The sequence below is a fragment of the Salminus brasiliensis genome, chromosome 24 (assembly GCF_030463535.1).
Source record: "Salminus brasiliensis chromosome 24, fSalBra1.hap2, whole genome shotgun sequence".
Taxonomy (NCBI): domain Eukaryota; kingdom Metazoa; phylum Chordata; class Actinopteri; order Characiformes; family Bryconidae; genus Salminus; species Salminus brasiliensis.
The window spans coordinates 3,001,102-3,023,240 of record NC_132901.1 but is presented as its reverse complement, the minus strand read 5'-3'; the positions used below and the strand labels follow the sequence as shown (position 1 = coordinate 3,023,240).

General features: G+C 43.9%; 2 protein-coding genes across 3 annotated transcripts in view; one reads left to right on the top strand and one right to left on the bottom strand.

Annotated features, from left to right (window-relative positions):
- fam114a1 (family with sequence similarity 114 member A1) overlaps nt 1–7,487 on the top strand; it is a 14,038-nt gene extending 6,551 nt beyond the window's left edge. For both annotated transcript variants that reach the window (XM_072670088.1, XM_072670087.1), the window contains exons 8-13: nt 1,690–1,775; nt 1,973–2,176; nt 2,656–2,795; nt 2,915–2,987; nt 3,821–3,874; nt 4,045–7,487. In XM_072670088.1, coding sequence (XP_072526189.1) covers nt 1,690–1,775; nt 1,973–2,176; nt 2,656–2,795; nt 2,915–2,987; nt 3,821–3,874; nt 4,045–4,170 — 683 coding nt within the window. In that variant the 3' untranslated portion in view covers nt 4,171–7,487. The remainder of the gene's footprint in view (nt 1–1,689; nt 1,776–1,972; nt 2,177–2,655; nt 2,796–2,914; nt 2,988–3,820; nt 3,875–4,044) is intronic.
- Nucleotides 7,379–22,139, bottom strand: LOC140546706 (uncharacterized). The gene is made up of 12 exons (XM_072670089.1): nt 21,805–22,139; nt 16,630–16,863; nt 15,956–16,288; nt 12,619–12,732; nt 12,399–12,464; nt 11,551–11,598; nt 11,204–11,248; nt 10,266–10,304; nt 10,018–10,050; nt 9,228–9,287; nt 8,484–8,537; nt 7,379–8,357 (listed from the first exon to the last, which is right to left on the bottom strand). Exons 1-12 carry the CDS (start codon nt 21,890–21,892, stop codon nt 8,302–8,304), a joined length of 1,170 nt encoding a protein of 389 aa, XP_072526190.1. The 5' UTR covers nt 21,893–22,139; the 3' UTR covers nt 7,379–8,301.

Below are 22,139 nucleotides of genomic sequence, written 5' to 3'. Positions count from 1 at the left end.
TAGTTATGCAGCAGGCTTTTTGTGTTAGGATATTTTTTTCCAGCTCATTGAAGACCGGTGTTTATCAAGAAACATTTTAAAGGAACTCTGATTGTTAAAGATGTCAGAACTGTTAGACGTAATAAAAATCGGAGGGTCTTAATACTAAAGCAGATGCTAATATTAGTTCGACTACAGGGCCTGTAAATGGACTTTAGTAAAGCACTTCCTCTGAAAAAGATCATGCTTGGTTACTAATGAGTAAAAAAAGCCAGTTTTGGCTGAAATCTGTGTGTATAAAATGTAACCAAATGTAAAAATGACCTGCTAAACACCACTGGTTCCTTTTCATGAGCTCTTTTTAACCAGGTTGGGCTTTGACTAGACTAAGTGAGCAGGTAGCTAAAAGGCTAACAGGCCGCCTCAGAAATAGCAGCCCTTAAATTCCGACTTTTCCAGTTATGACTGCATGCAGATGAAGGATATGTCACTTGTGTGCTTTATTAGTATGAGATTATTTAAGATAGAATTAGCATTAATTGGGCTTGTAAAACCGTGCTGGCTTGGTGCTAACAATGCCACAAATTTCCCTAGCAGCTATGGTTTCTGCGTTCAACACTGCTGTGTACCGTCGTAAACAGGCGGTAGATCTTCATGATTTTAGAGCGGTACTTTACAGCGGCTCTCAGTGTAAAGCTGTATTTTTTTATGTCGTGTTAAATCCGCCTCGTTCCTCTGAACTCTGAACGCTGTATAAGCTCAGACACACACAGCGCAGACTTCTGCTGGAATGGCTTCCCTCTCCTGCTGTTCCGCAGTAGGAGAGAAGCAGGTGGGGGAAATATCACACGCCGCTGTGGCTGTCATTATCTTCATCTCTGCATGTGGGAGCCATTTCTCTAGGTTCTCCACTTTAGACGATTACTGTAACACTCTGCTTTTTGGTATTCCGTCTCACACCCCAAGTAACTCGCAACTGCCTCTACCTCAGCATCCTGCTACACTCTGGTTTCCTTGTTAGCTGTAAGAACTTCTTCCATATCAGGCCCTACAAAATACCCCTGCAGAAAAATCCAGCACTGTTTCAGGTGGTCTAAGCTGGTCCTCAATGGTCAAGGTGGTTGAAAAGCTGGTCATCCAGGTGAAAACATACTGCCTACACTGGAAAGCAGGCTGGTTAGGCAGCTTAACTCCAGACCAGCATAGCCTTTGTTTTCATGGAGGTTCGTGGTTTCTGGTCTATTGCCTTGCTCATGCTGGTTGACCTCCTTGGTCAAGCTGGTCATACTGGTTAACCAGCTTGGTTCTTCTGCTCATGCTGCTCATGCAGCTTGGTCATGCTGGTCGAATGGGTCGAACACTTTGGTCATGCTAGTTTACCAGCTTTGGTCATGCTGGTCAACCAGCTTGGTCGTTCTGGTCTTGCTGGTAGACCACCTTAATTATGCTCATTGACCAGTTTGGTCATGTTGGTTGTACTGGCCATACTGCTCAGCCACCTAGGTCATGCTGGTTAACTAGCTTGGTCACGCCGGTCACACTGGTCAATCATCTTGGTCATACTTGTCAATCATCTTGGCCATGCTTATCGACCAGCTGTTTGACTAGCTTTGTCAGGTTGTTCATCTTGACTATATATATATATGTAATACACCTCAGTAATTGTGTGTGTGTGTGTGTGTGTGTGTGTATGTGTGTGTGTGTGTTTAGCTGCTGACGGTGAAGAGTTTGTCAGTGTTCTCACCGAGCTGCTCTTTGAGCTACACGTTGCTGCTACACCAGACAAACTGAACAAGGTACACACACACACACACTCTCCCTATCTCTGTTAATCTTCATATCTGCCTCTCATATCCATATCCATACGCCATTAGTATTCACAGCACAGAGCGCAGATAGAGTCATCCTCTGGGTTCATCTAGAATTCATCCGCATGCACACCATGCACACTTCACTCCATCATCATCATAACTCATGCCTTGTTGCTCTGTAGGCACGCGTGAAGGCCTATGATTGGGTGAAAGAGGTGGAGGAGCCCATCGCTGCAGACATTGCCAAGGAGGCAACCGAAGAAGCGAGTGAAGATGGCTCTGCCCCTTCCCTCACCCCGGGACTAGAAGAAGGAGAAGAGAACAAAGGGAGTGAGGAAGAAGTGGAGAAGGAAAAGGCAGAAAGCAGCTCCACTAACAAACTGGAGGTGAGCACCAGTGGATAGGACTGCATTAAATACAGGGTGTGGACTTTACACCACTCCAGCTTGGGCAGCTCCTGTTTCATGAAGCTCCAGTACTGCAGTTCTTATGCTGATGTCACCTCTAGTCGCTTTGCGATTTGGAACTCTGAAGTGTTTAATGTTGCTCCTAGAAGCTCCCTTTTTTACAAGCCATCAATAGCACTTACAGTTGTCCAGGGCAGCTCTAGCAGGGCAGAAATTTCACAGGTTTTTGTTTTTTTTGACAATCCCACATTCAAATTTACTGAGCTCTTCACTACAATCCAATCAGCATGCTAGTGAGACTGCATGTCTAACTGAGCCCAATGATTCTTGATAATTAGAAGGCATGTCCAAATACTTTTGACTATAGGATGAACAGTGCTAGGAATTTTAATCCACGGACTGCATAGATGAATGTCTTATGTGTTTCTCTTCCTGTGCGTGTGTGTGTGCACGCGCAGAGTGTGTTTCTGTCCTCAGTAGGCAGCCTTGCGGAGGTGACGGCCCGTAGCATAGAGCAGCTACATAAAGTGGCTGAGCTGATTCTGCATGGACAGGACGTGGAGAAACCAGCAGCCCAGCAGGCCAGAATACTGTCCAGGTGTGTGTGTGTTCTTAAGTATGAGGTGGCGAAAGCAAGCCAAATCTAGTTTTTAGGAATTAATACATGCTTTAAAGTGGACTGTGCAGTTTTTTGAACTTTGGCCTTTCTCCTTTCAGGTTGACCTGTGCTATGTGTAAAGAGGTGGGCTCTCTGGCACACAGGTTCTCTGATACACTTTTGGCCGTAGGGGTGAGTAGGACCGGTCAAAGATCACCTATAGTCTACACAAACCTCACGAATGCTCTGAAGTTAGCATTTTCTAGTTTTAATAGTCCTGTGAATGTCGTGACTGATTGACCATAGACCTCCACTGGTTCCACTGGCGGCAAAACTGCCCTAGAGCGTGATGCTACCCCCACCATGCTTAACAGTTACTACAGTATTTTCCAACTTTACCTCTGGTCATTGTGGCCAAACAGCTAAATCCTTGTCGTAGCAGACCATAGAACTTTCCTCCAGAAGACATTCCTGACTTGTGAAATCTTTCTGACAATATTTGTCCAAAAGTCTGTAGACACCCTTTCTAATCAAATTGAGCCCATTGGTGACACAGGTGTGCAAATGCACACAGACACACAGAAATACTGCCAATAGAATAGGACTCTCTGGAGCAAATAAACCTATTGAACCTATTGGCAATATGCATAATGCCAGATGTGGGCTAGAGGGGTATGAACCCCCCAGCAGCGTTTAGCTGTGGAGCAGTGGAAGAACTGTGCTCTCTAAAATGATGGATGGTGGAGCTCCATCCAGTGCTTTTCAAATGAGCTGGGAAGTTGGAGATGATGAGGTGGGGTGGTGATCATCCAACAACATCCTGACCCCTTTTAACATTCACTCTTGATGCTGAATGCAAGCAAATTCTCACAGCAATGCTCCAAAATCTAGAGCAAAAAGCGGGGTCGACTGATTTCAGTAGAAACAGTGAATCAGCAGGTGTCCCAATACTTTTGTCCCTACAGTGTATGTATTTGATTATTCACTTACTGAACATTCTCAATGTCCTTCTCTACTTTTTTCAGAGTCAGAGAAAAGCAGAAGAACTGAACCCCTTAGTGAACAGCGTGATGGTTGAGGTAAGAATAAAGAAGATGCTGGTGATGGTGTGTGAGGGCAAAACAATGACGTGACCCCACCCTTAAAGCCTTGAGTTGTTTATGTAAGACTTGTGTGTGTGTGTGTGTGTGTGTGTGTGTGTGTGTGTGTGTGTGTGTGTGTGTGTGTGTGTGTGTGTGTGTTTCCACAGGGCTCGAACAGCACTACCTACATCCAGAACGCTTTCCATCTGCTGCTGCCTGTTCTACAAATCTCCCACATCCAGAACAGCAAAACCCTGGCTAAAGCGGACCCGGAACCACCTTCTACAGACTAAACTCATCCTGTCAGTGTGTGTGCGTGTGACTACATATATATATGTGTGTGTGTGTGTGTGTGTGTTGCTTTCCTCTCTAATCTGCCAAAAGTGCATTTGCCGACAAGCCTGTACACATGGCTCCATGTATGTACGGTAAGGCAGTCTACATGTAGACGCTTCGGAGAGAGATAATTAATAATTCCGAAAGTAACACTGCTAACTTATTTAGGAAGGTCTGTGTCAGTGTGCCAGTCCTGCTGGTGGTCAGGGGATCTCCAACTTACTGTGCAAAGAAATGCAGACACTAGTGACTGATTGTATTATATTATATTGTAATGATATTTTGAACTGAGCTCTATTTACTTTATGTTTCCTTTTAAGCCTCAGACCAAATATATAAAGAATTAAACCCCCTTTTGTTTGGGAAGACCAGACAAACCAAACACAGCTGGTCCTCTTTTCCACTGCTGGGCTAAATGGTTAAACGGTGAGGGCCCTTCAGACCAGCTACGGTTGCTAAATCAGGGTCAGGAAGTGCACACACAGCGTCTCGTTATTCATGTGTGATAGTTTCGCTCTTTAGTCTTCATCTACAACTACAAGGCTAATGTAGCTAGCGTTAGCTTCCGTTGTAATGCATCTGTTAGCATCGTGTGAATCACACTCGTCTCAAACCACGACAAGGAAGCCATTTAGTAGATGTAGTGTCTTGTGTCTTGGAACTCAATGGGGTTTGACACGAGTAAGTAATGACTTTGAGTGACTTGCAGCTAGCACTATGCTAACAGATAGATGTAGCCGTGGTCGTAGCATAAACAAAGAAATACAGTCAAAAACATGACATAGTTAATGCCCATGGTATTGCTGCAGTAGCGATGTTGTACGAGCCCAGTAGCCAGGCCTTGCTGACGCTGCGGGAGTGCTGTTGGACGAGCCTAGTATCCGAGCCTTGTTGATGGTGCAGTAGCGATTTTGGACGACCCAAATCTTGCGGCTCAAAGGTAGCACAAATATTCTGACGAGCCAATTCCTATTCCATTAACCCCTCCCGGACCGCGTCCACATGGAAAAGCCACTCCGTGCTCACAGCCGTTTGGCCCTGCAGTGGAAAAGCGACCCTTTATTTGAAAGGGATACAAATGAGATTCAAGTTCAGGCCAGTGTTTCTCGACTTACATTGATTCACATTGAATTTTGCTTACATTGTGATGTAACCATGGCGCCATGACGTCATTAAGTAATTTCATAACGTAGATATCACCTCGTACCTCCGGAATGGCAATTTACAGGAGAAAGGAAACGTTTTTTTAACTTTCAATGGAAGTCAGTGTAAGAAGATTTTATTCCAGGTCATTTCGGAACATTTCTGTTGGTCCATTTATCTTTTTTTTTAAGCCACATGGAGAATCGTGCAAAATAAGAGTTTCAATTAGCCTGCATGAACGCTTGAGTGAAATACACCTCCTCGTGGCCTATAACTCCAGCTCTGCCAGTAACGCAACACAGAGAATCAATTGCTTCATAAATCTAGCCCAGACCGAAGGGAAACGAATCCAGCAGATGCTACATCTGCATGATGTATCGCCCAGTTTGATTGAGAGCCAAAGCTCCAGCAGACCCGTGACTGTTTACGCTGATTGAATAAGGATTTAAAGCTCGGAACGAACGGCCAAGAACTGCTCTTTGCCATTCTAATTCTGTTCGAGACTTGGGCTAGTTTGATTAGCTATGCGCTCACATAGCAAACCATGAAATGGTCTTTATGCATGCTTTCAACCCACTGAACCTTAGGATTAGTTGTCAGTTTTTAATTCTAGCGCATAAACTATTCTAAACTATTTGGTAACCATTTGCTTTACGCGTATCTTGTGGAGTCCCACAGGGTTCAATTGTAGGCCCTGTGAAACTGTTCAGTATGACAAAAGTGTGCTTATCAGAGAGAAGGGATGATGTGTAGGTTTATATAGAGGATTTAAGGGCTGCAACTAACCAGCAAAGAATTTACTCAGTATTGTAGTACTGATTCCTCAGTTTCTGATGATTCCGTTGCATTAATTTATAATGAGATTGATCCATATGATCACTTGACGTTCTCATTTCTCTCTGAACACTAAACTAAGACATAAAAACATAAGATGTGTTTTGGATCATCCACCAAAAGTGCTTTGGACTGTTTGCCAGTGTGTATTCCTGTGTGTTGAAGGAAAAAGGAAATCCTTGCGGTTCTTAACCTGATGCTTATCACCTGCATTAGTACAATAGGGTTGATTTCCACAGGTATAATTATTTGGACAGGTGTTCCAGAACAGAAAACCCACTGACCCACAAAACAGGTGCTGAAAGCTGCAGCATAGAGCCATTTTTTATGTATGAGCTCCGGAGAATCAGGTCCGGACATTATCAGATTTTCTGAGATTTTCCATGTCAGACAGGCAAGACCCACTGTGAATTCCCCAAAAAAAACGACCTGCTCTGTTCACACGGGCTCATTCGGACACTGGCGGGATAAAGTTCTGGGTTGCCGTAAATTGCAAATTGTCATGGTAACAGTCTCATCCATAACCATGAATTACCAGTGTATTTAACCCTATGTGTGGCACCACTGCCATTTTTTCCCATGTTGTTAGCTATTCATAACACCACACCATCGCGCAAAAAAGTACCACTTGATGAAATTATGGTAAATTTCCCAGTAAAAAAACACTGTGGAGTTCAAAGGCACTTAAAAGTCTCCCAGTATATCTGGGCACTTTTACTTTCTCTTTTTATTTTCCACCACTTTGACAATGGAATTGGTTATTGTTGTTGATACAGTTTGATCGTTTTGGCTTATGTAATGTTTATATTTGTTTGTGTTGTTGATTCCGTTATTAGAAGATCCTTATACTAGAAGGTCCGTTTTGGTCCGTGACCCAGACCTTGAGCGGTTCGCAAGGAAGGTTCATGGATCAGGCCTGGCTGCACAGGGAAATCACTGGCTGTGGTTGCTGACTGTACGATACCAATGCAGCTGATTGAGATTAGGTGAACGTTTGCCTTGCTTACTTCTAGAAGTGCTTTATCTTGGCGACCTTCCAGAACTAGACCACAGAACTGAGAAGGTCGTAGGTTTTGACCCCAGCTGATGCACACCGCTATTCTACCCTTAATAAATGCATGTTCCTCCAAATCGTTCCTTGTGGCAAGACCAAAAATCGAAATCACATAAGAAGGGAAACCACCAAAGTGCTTTATTAAAGACTTGAACTTAACCCATATGAGCTGATGTAACTGATACCTGTCTGCCTTACTGAGGACCATCCATGCCTTTCACCTTAATAAACAAAATGTCAGACATTAATGAGCACTATTTTTTTATTTATTTATTTTTTTTATCTATTTTCTTATTTATGTTTTATAGTCATTCAATGATGAAGCACTACATGGACAAAAGTATTGGGACACCTACACATACAACCTACACAAGCTGTTCTAATGAAGAAACCTATAGGCTGTAATAATATGGAGCTGGTCCCCTTTGCTCTAAGCTCTAACAGCAGCAGGTCTGGAGCTCTGCAGAGCACGGAGTTTAAGGTGATGCCCTGGCCTCTGAATCTGCCCTGGCCCAGATCTCAATTGGATCCAGCATCTGTGGGATGTGCAGGAACAACAAGTCCAATACATGGAGGCCCCACCTTGTAAGGTGCAGGATTTAAAGAATCTGCTGCTCATTACTTGGTGGCAGGTACCAGAGGACAGCTGCAGAGGTCTTGTAGAGTCTGGGTTTCGAGGCGGAGTAAGGGGGGAGTGGTTTTATAGGGCACATAGTAATGGAGAAGATGAGTTTGGTAGTGGTCTTTCTCCCATTCTCCCTGGGAGAAGGCTGTAGAAGATGGATGAGAACTGAGGAATATGGGCTGGTGGCTTCTGCTTTGTGGTAGGAAGCCAGTCCCACCTCTGGTAAGTGGAGCCCGGAATGATGGATGACGGGGTTAAAAGGGAGGGGACTGGGTGGTGGGGGTTGCGAAGACTTGTGGTAGATTGGCGAACAAGGTAGATTCAGGCATGTTCCTCCTCCCCAAATGTAGTCCATTCATAAGTCCCCTTATTTCATACGTGAGAATTACTGTCACAGTTAAGAGCTCATTCTTTAGTGTGCGTCCTCCATGTTTACGTTGAGTCCTCTTCGTCTCTGTGAGAGGGGTGGCCCCGATGGTGCAGGCAAGCTAGAGGAAGAGGGTGAGAAAGACTCATTAGTATTGGAGGAGAAAGGTGGCAAATGGCCTTCAATGCAAATTTAATTCCGGACTACTTCATTGACTGGCGTCTGCTCTGCAGAAATACACACTTACGTAAGGACTGTGTGTGGGCTGGCAACTGCAGAAAATCCAAGGACTCCTCGGACCCTGTGAGATAAAAAGGTTGCTCAGTTTCTGACCCAGAAATACCGTCTGTAGATGCTGATTCCTGTAGTCAGTCACGAGCACCAGAAGCACTGCTGGGGGAGGGATATGCTAGAGACTGGCTTTATAAAGGAATGTCTATTTCTACTGGTAACACTCAATGGCCACTTTATTGGAAACACCTACCTTGTGCATCCACTCACTGGCCACTTTATTAGAAACATCTACCTAGTACTGACACTCACTGGCCACTTTATTAGAAACTCCTACCTAGTACTGACACTCACTGGCCACTTTATTAGAAACACCTACCTAGTACTGACACTCACTGGCCACTTTATTGGAAACACCTACCTTGTGCATCCACTCTCTGGCCACCTTATTAGAAACACCTACCTTGTACTGACACTCACTGGCCACTTTATTGGAAACACCTACCTTGTGCATCCACTCTCTGGCCACCTTATTAGAAACACCTACCTTGTACTGACACTCACTGGCCACTTTATTGGAAACACCTACCTTGTGCATCCACTCTCTGGCCACCTTATTAGAAACACCTACCTTGTACTGACACTCACTGGCCACTTTATTGGAAACACCTACCTTGTGCTTCCACTCACAACAGGCCACTATTGCTGACACAGATGTACTTTAGCCCAGCTAGCCATCTGTGATGTAATATTCTCGTACCTTCTTCTGTTATTATTCCATCAGGCCTTATTTCTTCATCATCTTCATCCAAGGAGTCACCTGAGGTATTTACACACACACACACACACACACAATCAGAGCACATAACACCACTCACTGGTCACTTTATTAGAAACACCTACCTTGTACATCCACACTCTGGCCACTTTATTGGAAACACCTACCTTGTACATTCACTCATTGGTCACTTTATTAGACACACCTACCTATATATACTATATGTCCAAATGTTTGTGGACATCCCTTCTAATAAACCCCTTATTTACCTATTTTAAGTTGCACCCATTGCTGACACAGATGTGCAAATGCACACACTGACAGCTTGTCTAGTCCCTGTAGTGAAGTCCTGCCAATAGGACAGGACTCTCTGGAGCATGGCACAAACCAGGTGTGAGCTAGAGGGGTATAAAGCCCCCCAGCATTGAGCTGTGGAGCAGTGGAAGAACTGTGTTCTCTGGAATGACGGATGGTGGAGCTCCATCCAATACTTTTAGGATGAAGTGGTAGGGTGGTGATCATCAAACAATCTAACCTCTCTAATTCTCTTGTCGCTAAATGCAATCAAATCCTCACAGCAATGCTCTAGCAAAGTCAAGTAGAAAGTCTTCTTCCCTGGATATTAGAGACAGTTACTCCAACAAAAGCAGGATCAGCTCTTTTAATACCCTTGATTTCAGAAGAAGGGATGAATGATGCAGGTGTCCCAATACTTTTATAGTCCATATAGTCTACATAGAGTTAAGCAGGTGTGTGAGATATGTCATCTTACCTGTTATAGAGGCCTCGTGAATAGGGGACAGTCCTGGTGAACCAAATAAAGGAGACACAGAGGAAAACAGCTGTTTATTACAGCAGTGGCAGCTTATGTGCAACAGTAAGGTAATACAGCCCTGATGAAGCAGCGTATCTCACATATGAGGAATCTAATGCAACACAGTCCAAACCCATCAAGCTTGCATACGGGGTTCTGCAACCTGCAGTGTGAGTTACAGTATGAGGGTTCAGCTACGCTCTTACCTCGATTGTACATTTCTTGATACACCAGATGAAGCTTTTCTGTGGGAGGAAATAAGAACAGATCACTGAAAGAACTGAAAGCTGAAGAATACTGTAGAGCTCTGCAGTTCTACTGAACCCAAACTTCAGTTCAAACCAATCAGACCTAAGCCAACTACTGGCCGCTTTACGAGACACACTTATCATCTACCTCCACTCGCTGGCCACTTTATTAGAAACACCTATCATCTACCTGCACTCACTGACCACTTCACTGGAAATGCCCACCTTTTACTTCAACTTACTGGTGGCCACTTTACTGGAAACACCTGAAACTTGTACTTCCACTCACTGGCCACTTCATTAGAAACACCCACAGTTTATACGTCCATTCACTGGCCACTTTATTAGAAACACCTCCCTTGTACTTCAACTCACTGGCCAGTTGATCACAAACATTTACACCTTGTACCTCAAGTCGCTAGCTGCCACTTTCTTGGAAACACCTGCAACTTGGACTTCCACTCCCTGGCCACTTTATTAGAAACACCTATCATCTACCTGCACTCACTGACCACTTTACTGGAAATGCCCACCTTTTACTTCAACTTACTGGTGGCCACTTTACTGGAAACACCTGAAACTTGTACTTCCACTTCCTTAAGGGTTCTTTAGCAGAGGCAATGGTTCCTTATAGACCGTGCCAACTTGAAGAACCACAGGTATGCTTAAATGGTTCTTGTAGTGGGTTCTATACAGACCCTACAACAATTCCACCAGTGCTACGACTCCAAGAACCCCTTTCAGACCCATGTAGAACCAAGTTTTCCCCAACATTTCCATCTGAACTTCACACCAGCACTGTTTATTAAAGCGACGCCCAGCACTGAGGTACAGAGAGTGGAGAGAAGTGTGGAGAATTGGACGTGCTTCGTTCTTCTGTCTCTTCTGTGAGTTACCTCTCGAGTAATCCTCCTGTGTCTTCTCCACGAACAGCTCTTCATCTGCACACAAACCACAGAGACGTTTTACACTCGTGCTCGCTGCCCTCAGAGAACCTTTGTTCTCCGAAGCTTCTGTTGTTCTGAGAACAGAGAAACTGTGCCCTCCTTTCGGATAATCCTCAAGGTAGATTGACTTTATTTATTTATTTGATTTGTTTGAGCTCAGAGAGCTGGAATTGAGCACCCTGAGGAAAGTGTGAAACTTTTCAAAAGAGGGATGAAGAAAGTTCTGATCCACTACCCTCATTCTGCACCACGCTGTCAACAAACCAAACACAAGCTGACGAGCACGCGGGACGTACCTTCTGCGCTCCATAATGAGATGGCAACATCGGGCAAATCGCCTAAAGCTGAAAGACAGCAGAATTACAGGACATTACTAACACGGCCCCCTGCACTGATGATGACCCTAAATGCATTACATTTCATACATTTGGCAAAATTCCAGCAGATTCAGTGTCTGAGACGTAAGCAAAGTCAAACGTAAAGACAAAGTGCCAGATTCCGACAAAAGCAGGATGAGCTATTTTTTTTAATACACCTGACAACAGCCGTCCCAATACTTCTGTCCATATTGTATATTTACATCCATCCTAAATCAGTTCAGCCCCGCCCTTTTATGCTGAAGTTATACAGAGTGTTTCGGGTCGGACTGCTTTGTGAATGAGGCGCGATACACAGCAGCCAATCAGAATGGAGGTCATTTACATATATCAGTCTTAAAGGTACAGTAACAATTATCCAGCCTACATGCCCATGTGCGGCCTGTATGGGTAGCCCAACTGTAAACCAGAAAGCTTTGTTCTCAGGTTCAACGTTGGCCCCACATATGGATGCCCACCAGGGTCAGTGATGGGACTAGAAGGGGTAAAGCATGGGCCCCAACTGGGTTGTGCACTGGATACAGGGCCTAAATGGGACCTATGTGAGATTAAAGTGGGCTGAAATATGTACAAACCCACTCAGAGCCCACGCCCACATGGAACCCACCTGGAATCCACCTTAGCCCACGTTCCACCCATGAGCATGTTGGCTGGGAAACCCCCTGTTGGGTAAAGCTTGACTGAGGGACGGTGTTATAAGACCTGAGATGTTCTCAGATCATCCATCAGCCTGTTAGAGCGAAGCCTGTGCTTTTTGCATTACTCACACTTCACCCTTCGCTTGGAAAACCTCGTGGACTGATGGGCAGTGACTGGAACCCGCACTGATTGTTCTACAGAGTGACAGAGAAAGAGAGAGAGCCAGAGAGCGAGAGATGAGGAGCTGAGAATCTACACAGCACTTCAAATGAAGTGTGAAATGAAGTCAGGGAGATGGACTCAGCAGTACTGTTTCTGCATTGAAATGGCTGAAGTTAGCAGACTTACTGTGGAAACAGCTTCGGCTGGTGTAGACCTGAACCCAGACGCTCAGCAGGACCAGCAGGACCACGATCAGTACCAGAGCCAACCACACAGTGGTGCTGAAACCCCACCACCTCACTGACAACACAGAGACAAAGAAGACAGGATGGGTTTAAGCAGTGGTTCTCATACTTGTTGAGGGACCTTCACAAGTGGACAGATCTGGCTGGTTGAAAGGTGGGGTACGTGAGGCCAATATGCCAATATGGAGGCCTCTCCAGTGACGTGTGGCTTGTAGCCTTTAGCTTTTAGCCATCTGCTACCACTGGGCCTTGTTCACCCATTGTTCTTAGAACAACTTTCTTCTGAATCCTGAATCAAAAACAAATTTATAGAAATTCTTTGTAGAATTTTGATTAACGAGGCCCAAGAGGGTCCATATTGGTCCACATTTACTATTTAAGGAAAAATAAAACTTACAAAATGTTCCATTCCCCACCACTGTGAACAAGTTTAGACCTGGTAGGTTTCTCTAAAATAGAGCGTTTCACACCAAACCCCTCTCAAAGACTTTGATCATATCTCAAGCATTTATTTATTCCGACATTTGGAAAAATCAGTGACATTTCACTTTAACTGTTCACACTGCAGCTGCCAGAACCTTAAACCACATGGCCCAAGTAATACCGGGCCATTTCTACTGATGGACACTTAGGATCCACTCAGTCCAGCACCACCACCCTGTCAACAACACAACAGTCCACTATCAGTAATTCTTCTCTAGTGTGATTAACACTCCTATCTCTGATCTGAGTGACCCGGTCCACGGTAACTTAATAACTCTGAATGACCTGGACGGCCTGGACCTTCTGCAGGGATTTGTGGTTGTAAAGCAGGCCGGCTCGCAGCAGAGCGGAATGATATATTGCCGTAATATATTTATCAGTGGTGAAGTCGAAATATAGAGTGCCACCATCTTCCCTCCTGCCAGAATCAATAGGCGGGATAAAAGATGGCCTCTGCTAACCTTTAGACTTGATTCATAAGGCAGGATGACGAGCGAGAGGGAGAAAGAGAGAGACGATAAGAAGGACTGGATTGCTATTGAATGTCTCGAGCCACGATCAGCGATTTCAGCTCCGGTCGGAATTGTCTGAAGCTCTGAATGAACCACGAACAGAGAACTGCATGGGCTGAAAGCAAGGGCGGCTAATGGCACAAATCCCCCTATTTTGGCTCACCAATGGGATTGTATTGTTTCCACGGAAATGCAGCCTGCCATACTCGTATATAGACATCTAGGAGTGTGTAGAAATGGACAGAAACATGGACAGAATTCAAGCTTCATGGCTGCAGCTGCTGCTGAGTACTTTCGCAGTGCTAGCCCAGAGATGTAGCTGAGGGGGGTTTGATGATTTGAGCCCCTCAGAATATCTCGTGCTTTGGTCATAAAAGGTGAACAGTTGACTCCAGACGTCTGTTAATGAATTGTACATTATCTTAATCCTCTTCATTAGTAATTGCATATAAAGGTATTCAGCCCCTCTCCCCACATTAGCCTCGTACCTTCAAAATTAAACACCAAATATGTCTCCACTGAGAACTTCATTGTTTGATTTCATATCCATTTTTGGCCCAAATTCTTGACAAAGGCCTTTAACACCCCAGCATGTGGGATTTCCTACTCTGAAAGTCATTGGAGAGCCTCACCAACCCCAAGGACAAAATCCAAGATGGCCGCACCGAACATCAACAGTAGTAACAGCAGTAGAGTTCTACAGTTTTTCAGCACTTCTGTCTATTTTTACCTTTTTAAATCAGTTTCTATGTGTGGATGTCTTTTCATGATGTTTGGGTTCACAAAATAATGCGTTCTTATCAACTAGTAATGCTAACAATGCTACCTTGGGACAATGCTAACAATGCTAATCTAATATTTTAATTAGATTCACCAAAAACACTGATAAAGAATTGTCAAGCCAGACTCCAAAGTCTTCCCTTACAGAGACTACAAAGCTATACAAGGCCTTACAGATGGTACAGTGGACATCTGAACTGCTAATTTGCTACTACAGTAAACATCTATAAGACATTACTTTTCAGTCCTCACTTGGACATTTTTCAAGGCTTCTCTCTGTATTTTCCCTCAACAGACATTCAACTATGGTTAACAAACCATCCATTACCTTGTATTGTATTAACTGTTAGAGTTAGCTAGTGCTAAACAGTAAAAAAACAGCATAATTACCAAATGACGACTAAATGTCATATATGAAATGTCATTTTTAATAAATGGAAGCTCGTAACATTCATAACGTTCCCATTATGACCTCATAAAGTTGTGCAGATAACAGACCACATTAGAGCCTCCGCTAATGTAACAAGAACATCCCTCGTTACCTAGGAATCTATGGTTTACGGTGGTCCGGATGCTGAATCTATTATAAATGATCTATTGTATAATTCATAATACATCACACATTGAGCCTGACGTTAACATGAATTGAATTTCCCTGTCTAGTGTTGAGCTTAACCAAGACAGACGTCTACTGGACCTGACAAGTCTTTTATCAAGGCCAAGCTCATTGAAGTTCAAATACATGCCTCTATCAGTGTGGTAGCAGAGTGGCACATAAATGGAGACTGGGTCAGGTAAGGGGTTGAGGGAAAAACATGATGTCACAAAACCCAATTTACATATATTGAATATGCCTTGTTGGCCTATAGCCATATAGCTCCGCCCATTCACAGCGAAGTCATAAGCAGTGTTCCAGCTGCTAGATAATTTACTTACACATACACTACATGGACAAAAGTATTTGGACACCTGCTCATTACCTGTTTCTTTCTAAATGAAGGGTATTAAACATGAGTTGATCTGATCTTTTTACTGTCCAGGGAAAAAAGCTTTTTACTAGATTTTGGAGGTGCATTGCTGTGAGGATTTGATTGCACCACCCTACCTCACTATCCCTAACTCCTAACTCATCCCATCCAAAAGTACTGGATGACGCACCATCCATCATTCCAGAGAACACAATTCTTCCACTGCTCCACAGCTCAATGCTGGGGGGCTTTATGCCTCACTAGCCCACACCTTGCATTAGGCAGCATGGTGCTAATAGGTCCATATATCTTTATCTGCTCCAGACAGTCCTATTCTATTGGCAGTACTTCCCTACAGGGACCAGACAAGCTGTTGCACATCTTTCATGCACAACTTAAAGTAGCTGAATGCATTCATTAGGAGAGGTGTCCACAAACATTTGGACATACAGTGTATATGCACTGGTTTTGGTGCATAAACTGACATGAGCACCATAATTAAATAGATCTAATCTGATAATCAGAAACATCTCACCTCCTGTCGTTTGTGTTTTGAGGATGTTGCTTCCTCCATAGCGAAAGAGGCAGTGGCTTCTGTTTGACGGACACAGGGGAGATATGATGGAGTCTCCATGCGATTGCTTAGTGGTGAGTTCTGTAACTGGTTTGTGGGAGGGTGGGCCTGGCGGCGATGTGGCTTTGTTTGGGTATGTGCAGTTCCCTCGAGGCCTGGTGCAGCATCCGATCAGTGTGAAGTTCAGGTGTTTGTGAATGTGCAGTGCACTGTGGTTGAAATGTCCATGCACGGTCACATTCAGGAGAGTGTGGTCTGTGACCAGAAGCTCCAAGGCCATCTCTACGTCCACTTCTGAGGGAAGAAAAGATACCAGAGTCATCATACAGGCCTTCAAAACCAAAGGAAAGTGCAGCGATACACTGAAAGTTTGTGGACACCCCTTCTAATGAATACATTCAGCTACTTTGAGCTGCACCCATTGCTGACACAGCTTGTCTGGTTCCTTTTGAGAAGTATTGCCAATAGAATAGGACTCTCTGGAGCAGATAAGCATGAACCTATTGTCAGGCGTGGGCTAGAGGGGTATATATAAGGTCCGCAGCATTGAGCTGTGGAGCAGTGGAGGAACTGTGTTCTCTGGAATGATGAGACAGTTAGACTAGAAACAATGAGTAGGTGTCCCAGTATCTCACCTGAGTGTGAGGCGTTGTTGTAGAGACTCTGGAGGTCACTCTGAGTCTCACACACAAACCAGCTCTTCTCTGCTTGGTCCTGGTTGCCTGTTTTCTTTTTTGGCTCTGCCTCACATGGGAGGTCCGTCCTACTTGAATTCTCGTACACCTCACAGATCTGTCCATCTTCTAGGCCACGCCAACTCATAGGGTCACAGGGGTCAAAGGGGACACAGTGGAACTGGATCTGCAACACTGGATTTGAAAAGACAGAGACAAGATCATATCAGTGATAAGTACAATGATCAGCCACAACATTAAAACCTCTATAATGTCTAATATTATGTTGATCCCCTTGACCCAGCAAAACAAAGTTCTGTAGGTTGTGAGGTTGGTGGGGCCTCCATTAGCATCAGTGAGCCTTGAGTGCCCATGACCCTGACGCTGGTTCAGCGGTTGTCCTTCCTTGGAGCACTTTCGGTAGGTACTGACCACTGCATACTGGGAACACACCACAAGACCTGCCTGATGTTTTGAAGATGTTCTGACCCAGTCTGGATGTTTTGATCATCTAGATTCTTAAGCTTGCCCTTTTTTCCCTGCTTCCAGCACAAGAACTGACTGTTCATGTGCTTCCCAAAATATCCACCTCTTGCTCACATGGCTAACATGGCTAAACCCATGCTAACATTGCTAACAGTGAGTCCAACTAGTAGTAACTGTTAGCCCTTCTGGACTGAGCTATTGCTTTAAATCTGCAATAGTAACTTGGTCTTTTCTCACACAAAAACGAATGGTCTGCAGACAGACACACTCCTTCGGAGCATGTATGCCTTGCTGAAGGGCACGATGGCAGCAGGTAGATGGTGTGTGTCGTCCTGGTTCATTCCCACTGTTATTACCCATGGCTGTCATTAGCTCGGTGTGCAGGCCTGAGGCTCAGTTGTCTGCGGGGAGGACAAGCTCTTGTGCTTCTGAATCATTTTCAGGACTTTTCCCCAGTATTTCCAATTATACATTATACTAGCACATAGTATATACACTGGGCTGCCAGTTTATTAGGTACACTATATGGACAAAAGAATTGGGACATCTGCTCATTCATTGTGTCTTCTGAATCCAAGGGTATTAAAAGAGTTTCTCCTGCTTCTGTTGGAATAACTGTCTCTACTGTCCAGGGAAGAAGGCTTTCTACTAGGTTATATTTTAGAGCATTGCTGTGAGGATTTGATTGCATTCAGTGACTAGAGTGTTAGTGAGGTCAGGATGCTGGATGACCCCATCTCATCATCCCCAACTCCCCAACTCATCCCAAAAGTATTGAAAGGGCACCATCCATCATTCTGGAGAACACAGTTCTTCCACTGCCTCACAGCTCAATGCTGCTGGGGGGCTTTATACCCCTCTAACCCATACCTGGCATTAGGCATGGTGCCAATAAGCTCATGTTTATCTGCTCCAGAGGGTCCTATTCTTCTGGCAAAACTTCTCTACGGGGACTAGACAAGCTGTGTATGTGTAATTGCACACCTTAAAGTAGCTTAATGCATTCATTAGAAGGGGTGTCCACTTCTACTTATTGGCCATTTTATCAGAAATATATCATACCACAGTGTTGGCATAGCTATCACGATATGGATGGGGTGTGCATGGTTGACGGCTTGCCTAAAGATCGCTAAAATAGGGCCCCTGGTGTTAGCTATGTTAGTCTCATAGCTTCAGTTTAAAACTAAAGAGACAAAATTTGGACACCATGCAGGTTTTGTCTGATCATTGTTGGTACATCTAGGGCAGGTGGGTAATTATGTGAATTAGATTATTTTCCTGAACCTTTTCTTTGAATAATCCTCAGGAGAACCGCAAACGTTAGCAAAACACACATTTCATTAGCATTGCAGTATTCGTCCTTTTCTCAGAGCCAGTGGTTTTGTCTGTGTTTCTCTCACACAGCTTCTGTCACATTGCGATTCCTCGTCCCCTCCTCAGTATTGATCCAGATATTAGATAGAAAGGTTTGCTAGTCTTCTCCTGCCCTTCTCTGAAACCACCGGAAAACCATGTGTATTGATCCGCTGCAGTCCAGACATGTGAGGCGTATGTATTTTGCTCAAGACAGAAAGGGTGAAGACATTCATCTTGGAAGATTTTCAAGCTCTTAGGGTTTTAGGGTTATTGCTTTTACGCCACTTTACCGTCTTATTGCGTCTGTATGTCTTACAGCATGAGCTGTTAAAGTCCAGAAAATTCGAAGGCTTAGCTTTTATGCTTAACAAATCCTAATGCACGGTTACTCCGGCCTTCATAAAATAAAACTTTAAATCTTCAGTGCGGTCTATTCAAATGTTTGGACACCCTAAAGGCTTTGATTTTTTTAACAAGGCATTGAGTCATACCTTGAGTCCTGAGTGGGAACCATCAACTGAATCAAATTGGTAAGATTTATAAATTCCCTCAAAAGACTCTCAAACTTTGAACTGAAGGCTCATTTACCCAGCCAATGTGCTCATGGGGTGCTCACATGGGTGGAACGTGGGCTAGGAGGGTTCCAGGTGGGTTACATGTGGGCATGGGCTCTGAGTGCGTTTGCACATGTGTTTTCACTGGGACCCAGGTGGGCTTCCCAAATAGGCCCTGTTGTTACAGCCCACCTTAATCTGACATGGGTCAGATTAATGTTCAAACATAAAGGGAGTATGAATGAGCCTTAACATTCATCAAATATGGTGGCTCTGAGTGGTCCAGTGGACTAAGCCTCTGCTAATATGATCTGAGGCTTGCTGGTTTGAATCCTGGGACATGAAACCTGCCATCAGCAGCCAGAGTTTGAGAAAGCACAATTGGTCTTGCTCTCTCAGGGGTAGGTTGAAGGCACTTCCTCCCCACATCACTCCTAGTGAGATGTTGGTCAGCACAGGCGTCTGTTAGCTGTTGTATCAGAGCTGAGGACCCGGCGCTTTCCTTCCTTCCTCAGCAGCAGTTCTAAAAGAAGGGGTGGCTGGCTTTGCATGTATTGGAGGAGACATGTGCTAGTCTTCACCCTCCTAGTGTTGATGGCATTGCTACTGATGGGGTGAGTTCACATTAATGGGGATCAGGTAATCGGCTTTTCAGCTTGGGTAGAAAATGGGGTTAATTAAGAAACGCTGATTAAACATGGGCTGTTCAAAATCTGCTGCACAGCAAGACGCCCCAGGAACATCTCAGAACTAGAGGCCTTCTGTAACAAAGAAGACATTCCAACTACAAGAACTAAAAGCTGTCTAGATGCTACAAAAAATTACAAAAAGAGGCTGTGTTTACTACATGTCATTGGAACAAGGGTGTCCAGACTTTTGCATAAGACATGCCTGTGCAAGAGTGCATGCATTTGTGTATGTACATGATGAAACCATACGTTTGCACTGAGGTGAACTCCGTCTAGCCACCATAAGAGGAGATACGATAAGTGATTGGACAATAAGGCAATGAAAAATACTGAAGTTCACACAGGACCTGCGTTTCTCACATATGCAGACTGCAGAGTGACTCACTTTTTAAATGATGAGCATGCTCTTTTTACTCATTGCACTGCATAAGTGAGATTACTCCTGATCGTCGGCCAGCCAGCTTGAGGCCACATGTTCCATAACCGTCATTCCAGGCTTTTAGTAAATATGCTTTAGCGGTTTTTCCGTTTGAAACTGTGGAGGAACCTCTAAAGGTGCTTTTTCTCTTTGAACAGTGGCTAGTATTTCATGTGTAGGTAGTAAGGAGTGTCTGACGTGTGAGTACAGTGAAGATCTAGAATCTAGCTACCTTCACATGCTTTCAATCATATTCATTAGGACACTAAACAAGCTTTTATCGTTGACCTAGGCAGGATTGAGTGAGTATGCAAATGTTGACCTTTGCTTTAAATTGATTGCAATTATAAACAATGGCTAATGATCAAGTTGTGATGTCACAATGGCAACCTTATAATGTAACAATCGCTAAGGACCAAGTTATGATGTCACAATGACAACAGTTTATAATTTAACAATAGTTAATGACCCAGTTTTAGAATCAAATTGCTTGATAATGCAAGAATGGCATCTGATCATGATGTAACAACCACTAATGACCTTTTTTTAAATTAAATTACTTAATAAGGCAAGAATGGTACCGCATTGGGATAAAACGGTTGCTAATGACCAAGTTATGATGTCACAATGGCAACCGCTTATAATGTACCAATAGCTCATGTCCCAGTTTTAGAATCAAATTGCTTGTTAATGCAAGAATGGCATCTAATTATAATGTAACAGTTGCAAATGACCAAGTTACGATGTCACAATGGCAAGTTTAGAATGTAGCAATCTCTAATCACCTGGTTATGATGCCACAATGACAACAGTTCATGCTGTAACAACCACTAATGACCAGTTTTTTTATTCAATTACTTGATAATGCTAGATTGGCATCTGATTATAATGTAACATTTCCTAATGACCGAGTTAAAATTGTTCATGATGTAACAATCACAAATGACCAGAATTTAATTACTGAATAATGCAAGAATGATGTCGCATTGGGATAAAACAGTTGCTAAGGACCAAGTAATGATATCACAATGGATAACAACCTTAGGATGTATCAATCACTAATGACCAGGTTATGATGTCACAATGGCAACAGTTCATGATGCAACAATCGCTAATGACCAGGTTTTTGAATTTGATTACTTGATAAGGCAAGAATGGCATCTGACTGTGATGAAACAATCGCTAATGACCAAGTTTTGATGTCACAATGGCAACCTAATAATGGATCAATCACTAATGACCAGATTCTGATGTCACATTGGCCATAGTTCGTAATGTAACAGCTTAATAGCTCATGTCCCAGTTTTAGAATCCAATTGCTTGATAATGCAAGAATGGCATCTGATCATGATGTAACAGTTGCTAATGACCAAGATATGATGTTACAATGGCAACTTTAAGATGTATCAATCACTAATGACCAGGTAAATTTAGGATGTAGCAATAGTTAAGGACCAGGTTCTAGAATCTAATACTTTGACAATGTTTGATTGTGCTGTAAAGTCTGAACAGTTGATGGTCCAATAATAGTGTCTAATAATAATCATTCTGATGTAATCTCAGAGAGCCTACTAAAAGCTAACGCAGGGTTGCCCACGCATGTCCATGTGAAGGCACTCACCACCGATCTCACCTGTGTTGGATGGAAAGAACTCTGGCAGGCACACGATGAAGGCGAGGAAGATGAGGACAGCGAGTTTGGCAGCGGTCGCTTTCGACATGGAAACCACGTGTTGACAGCCCCCTTGTACATGCGCACGTGAGTGAGCCCACCTTTTCGCCCTGTGCTGTCCAGTCCAGTCATCCGGTGGCTAAGATAGGAGGCTATACTAAAGGCTGAGTGTAGATTCTCACAGACAGCACCAAAGTCAACCGTCCTAGTCTGCTCTCTGACGTGTGTGCGATATTAGACAAGTTGTAGAACCACTACGCCACTTGATTTCCTGTCTTTCTTCCTGTTTCAGCACT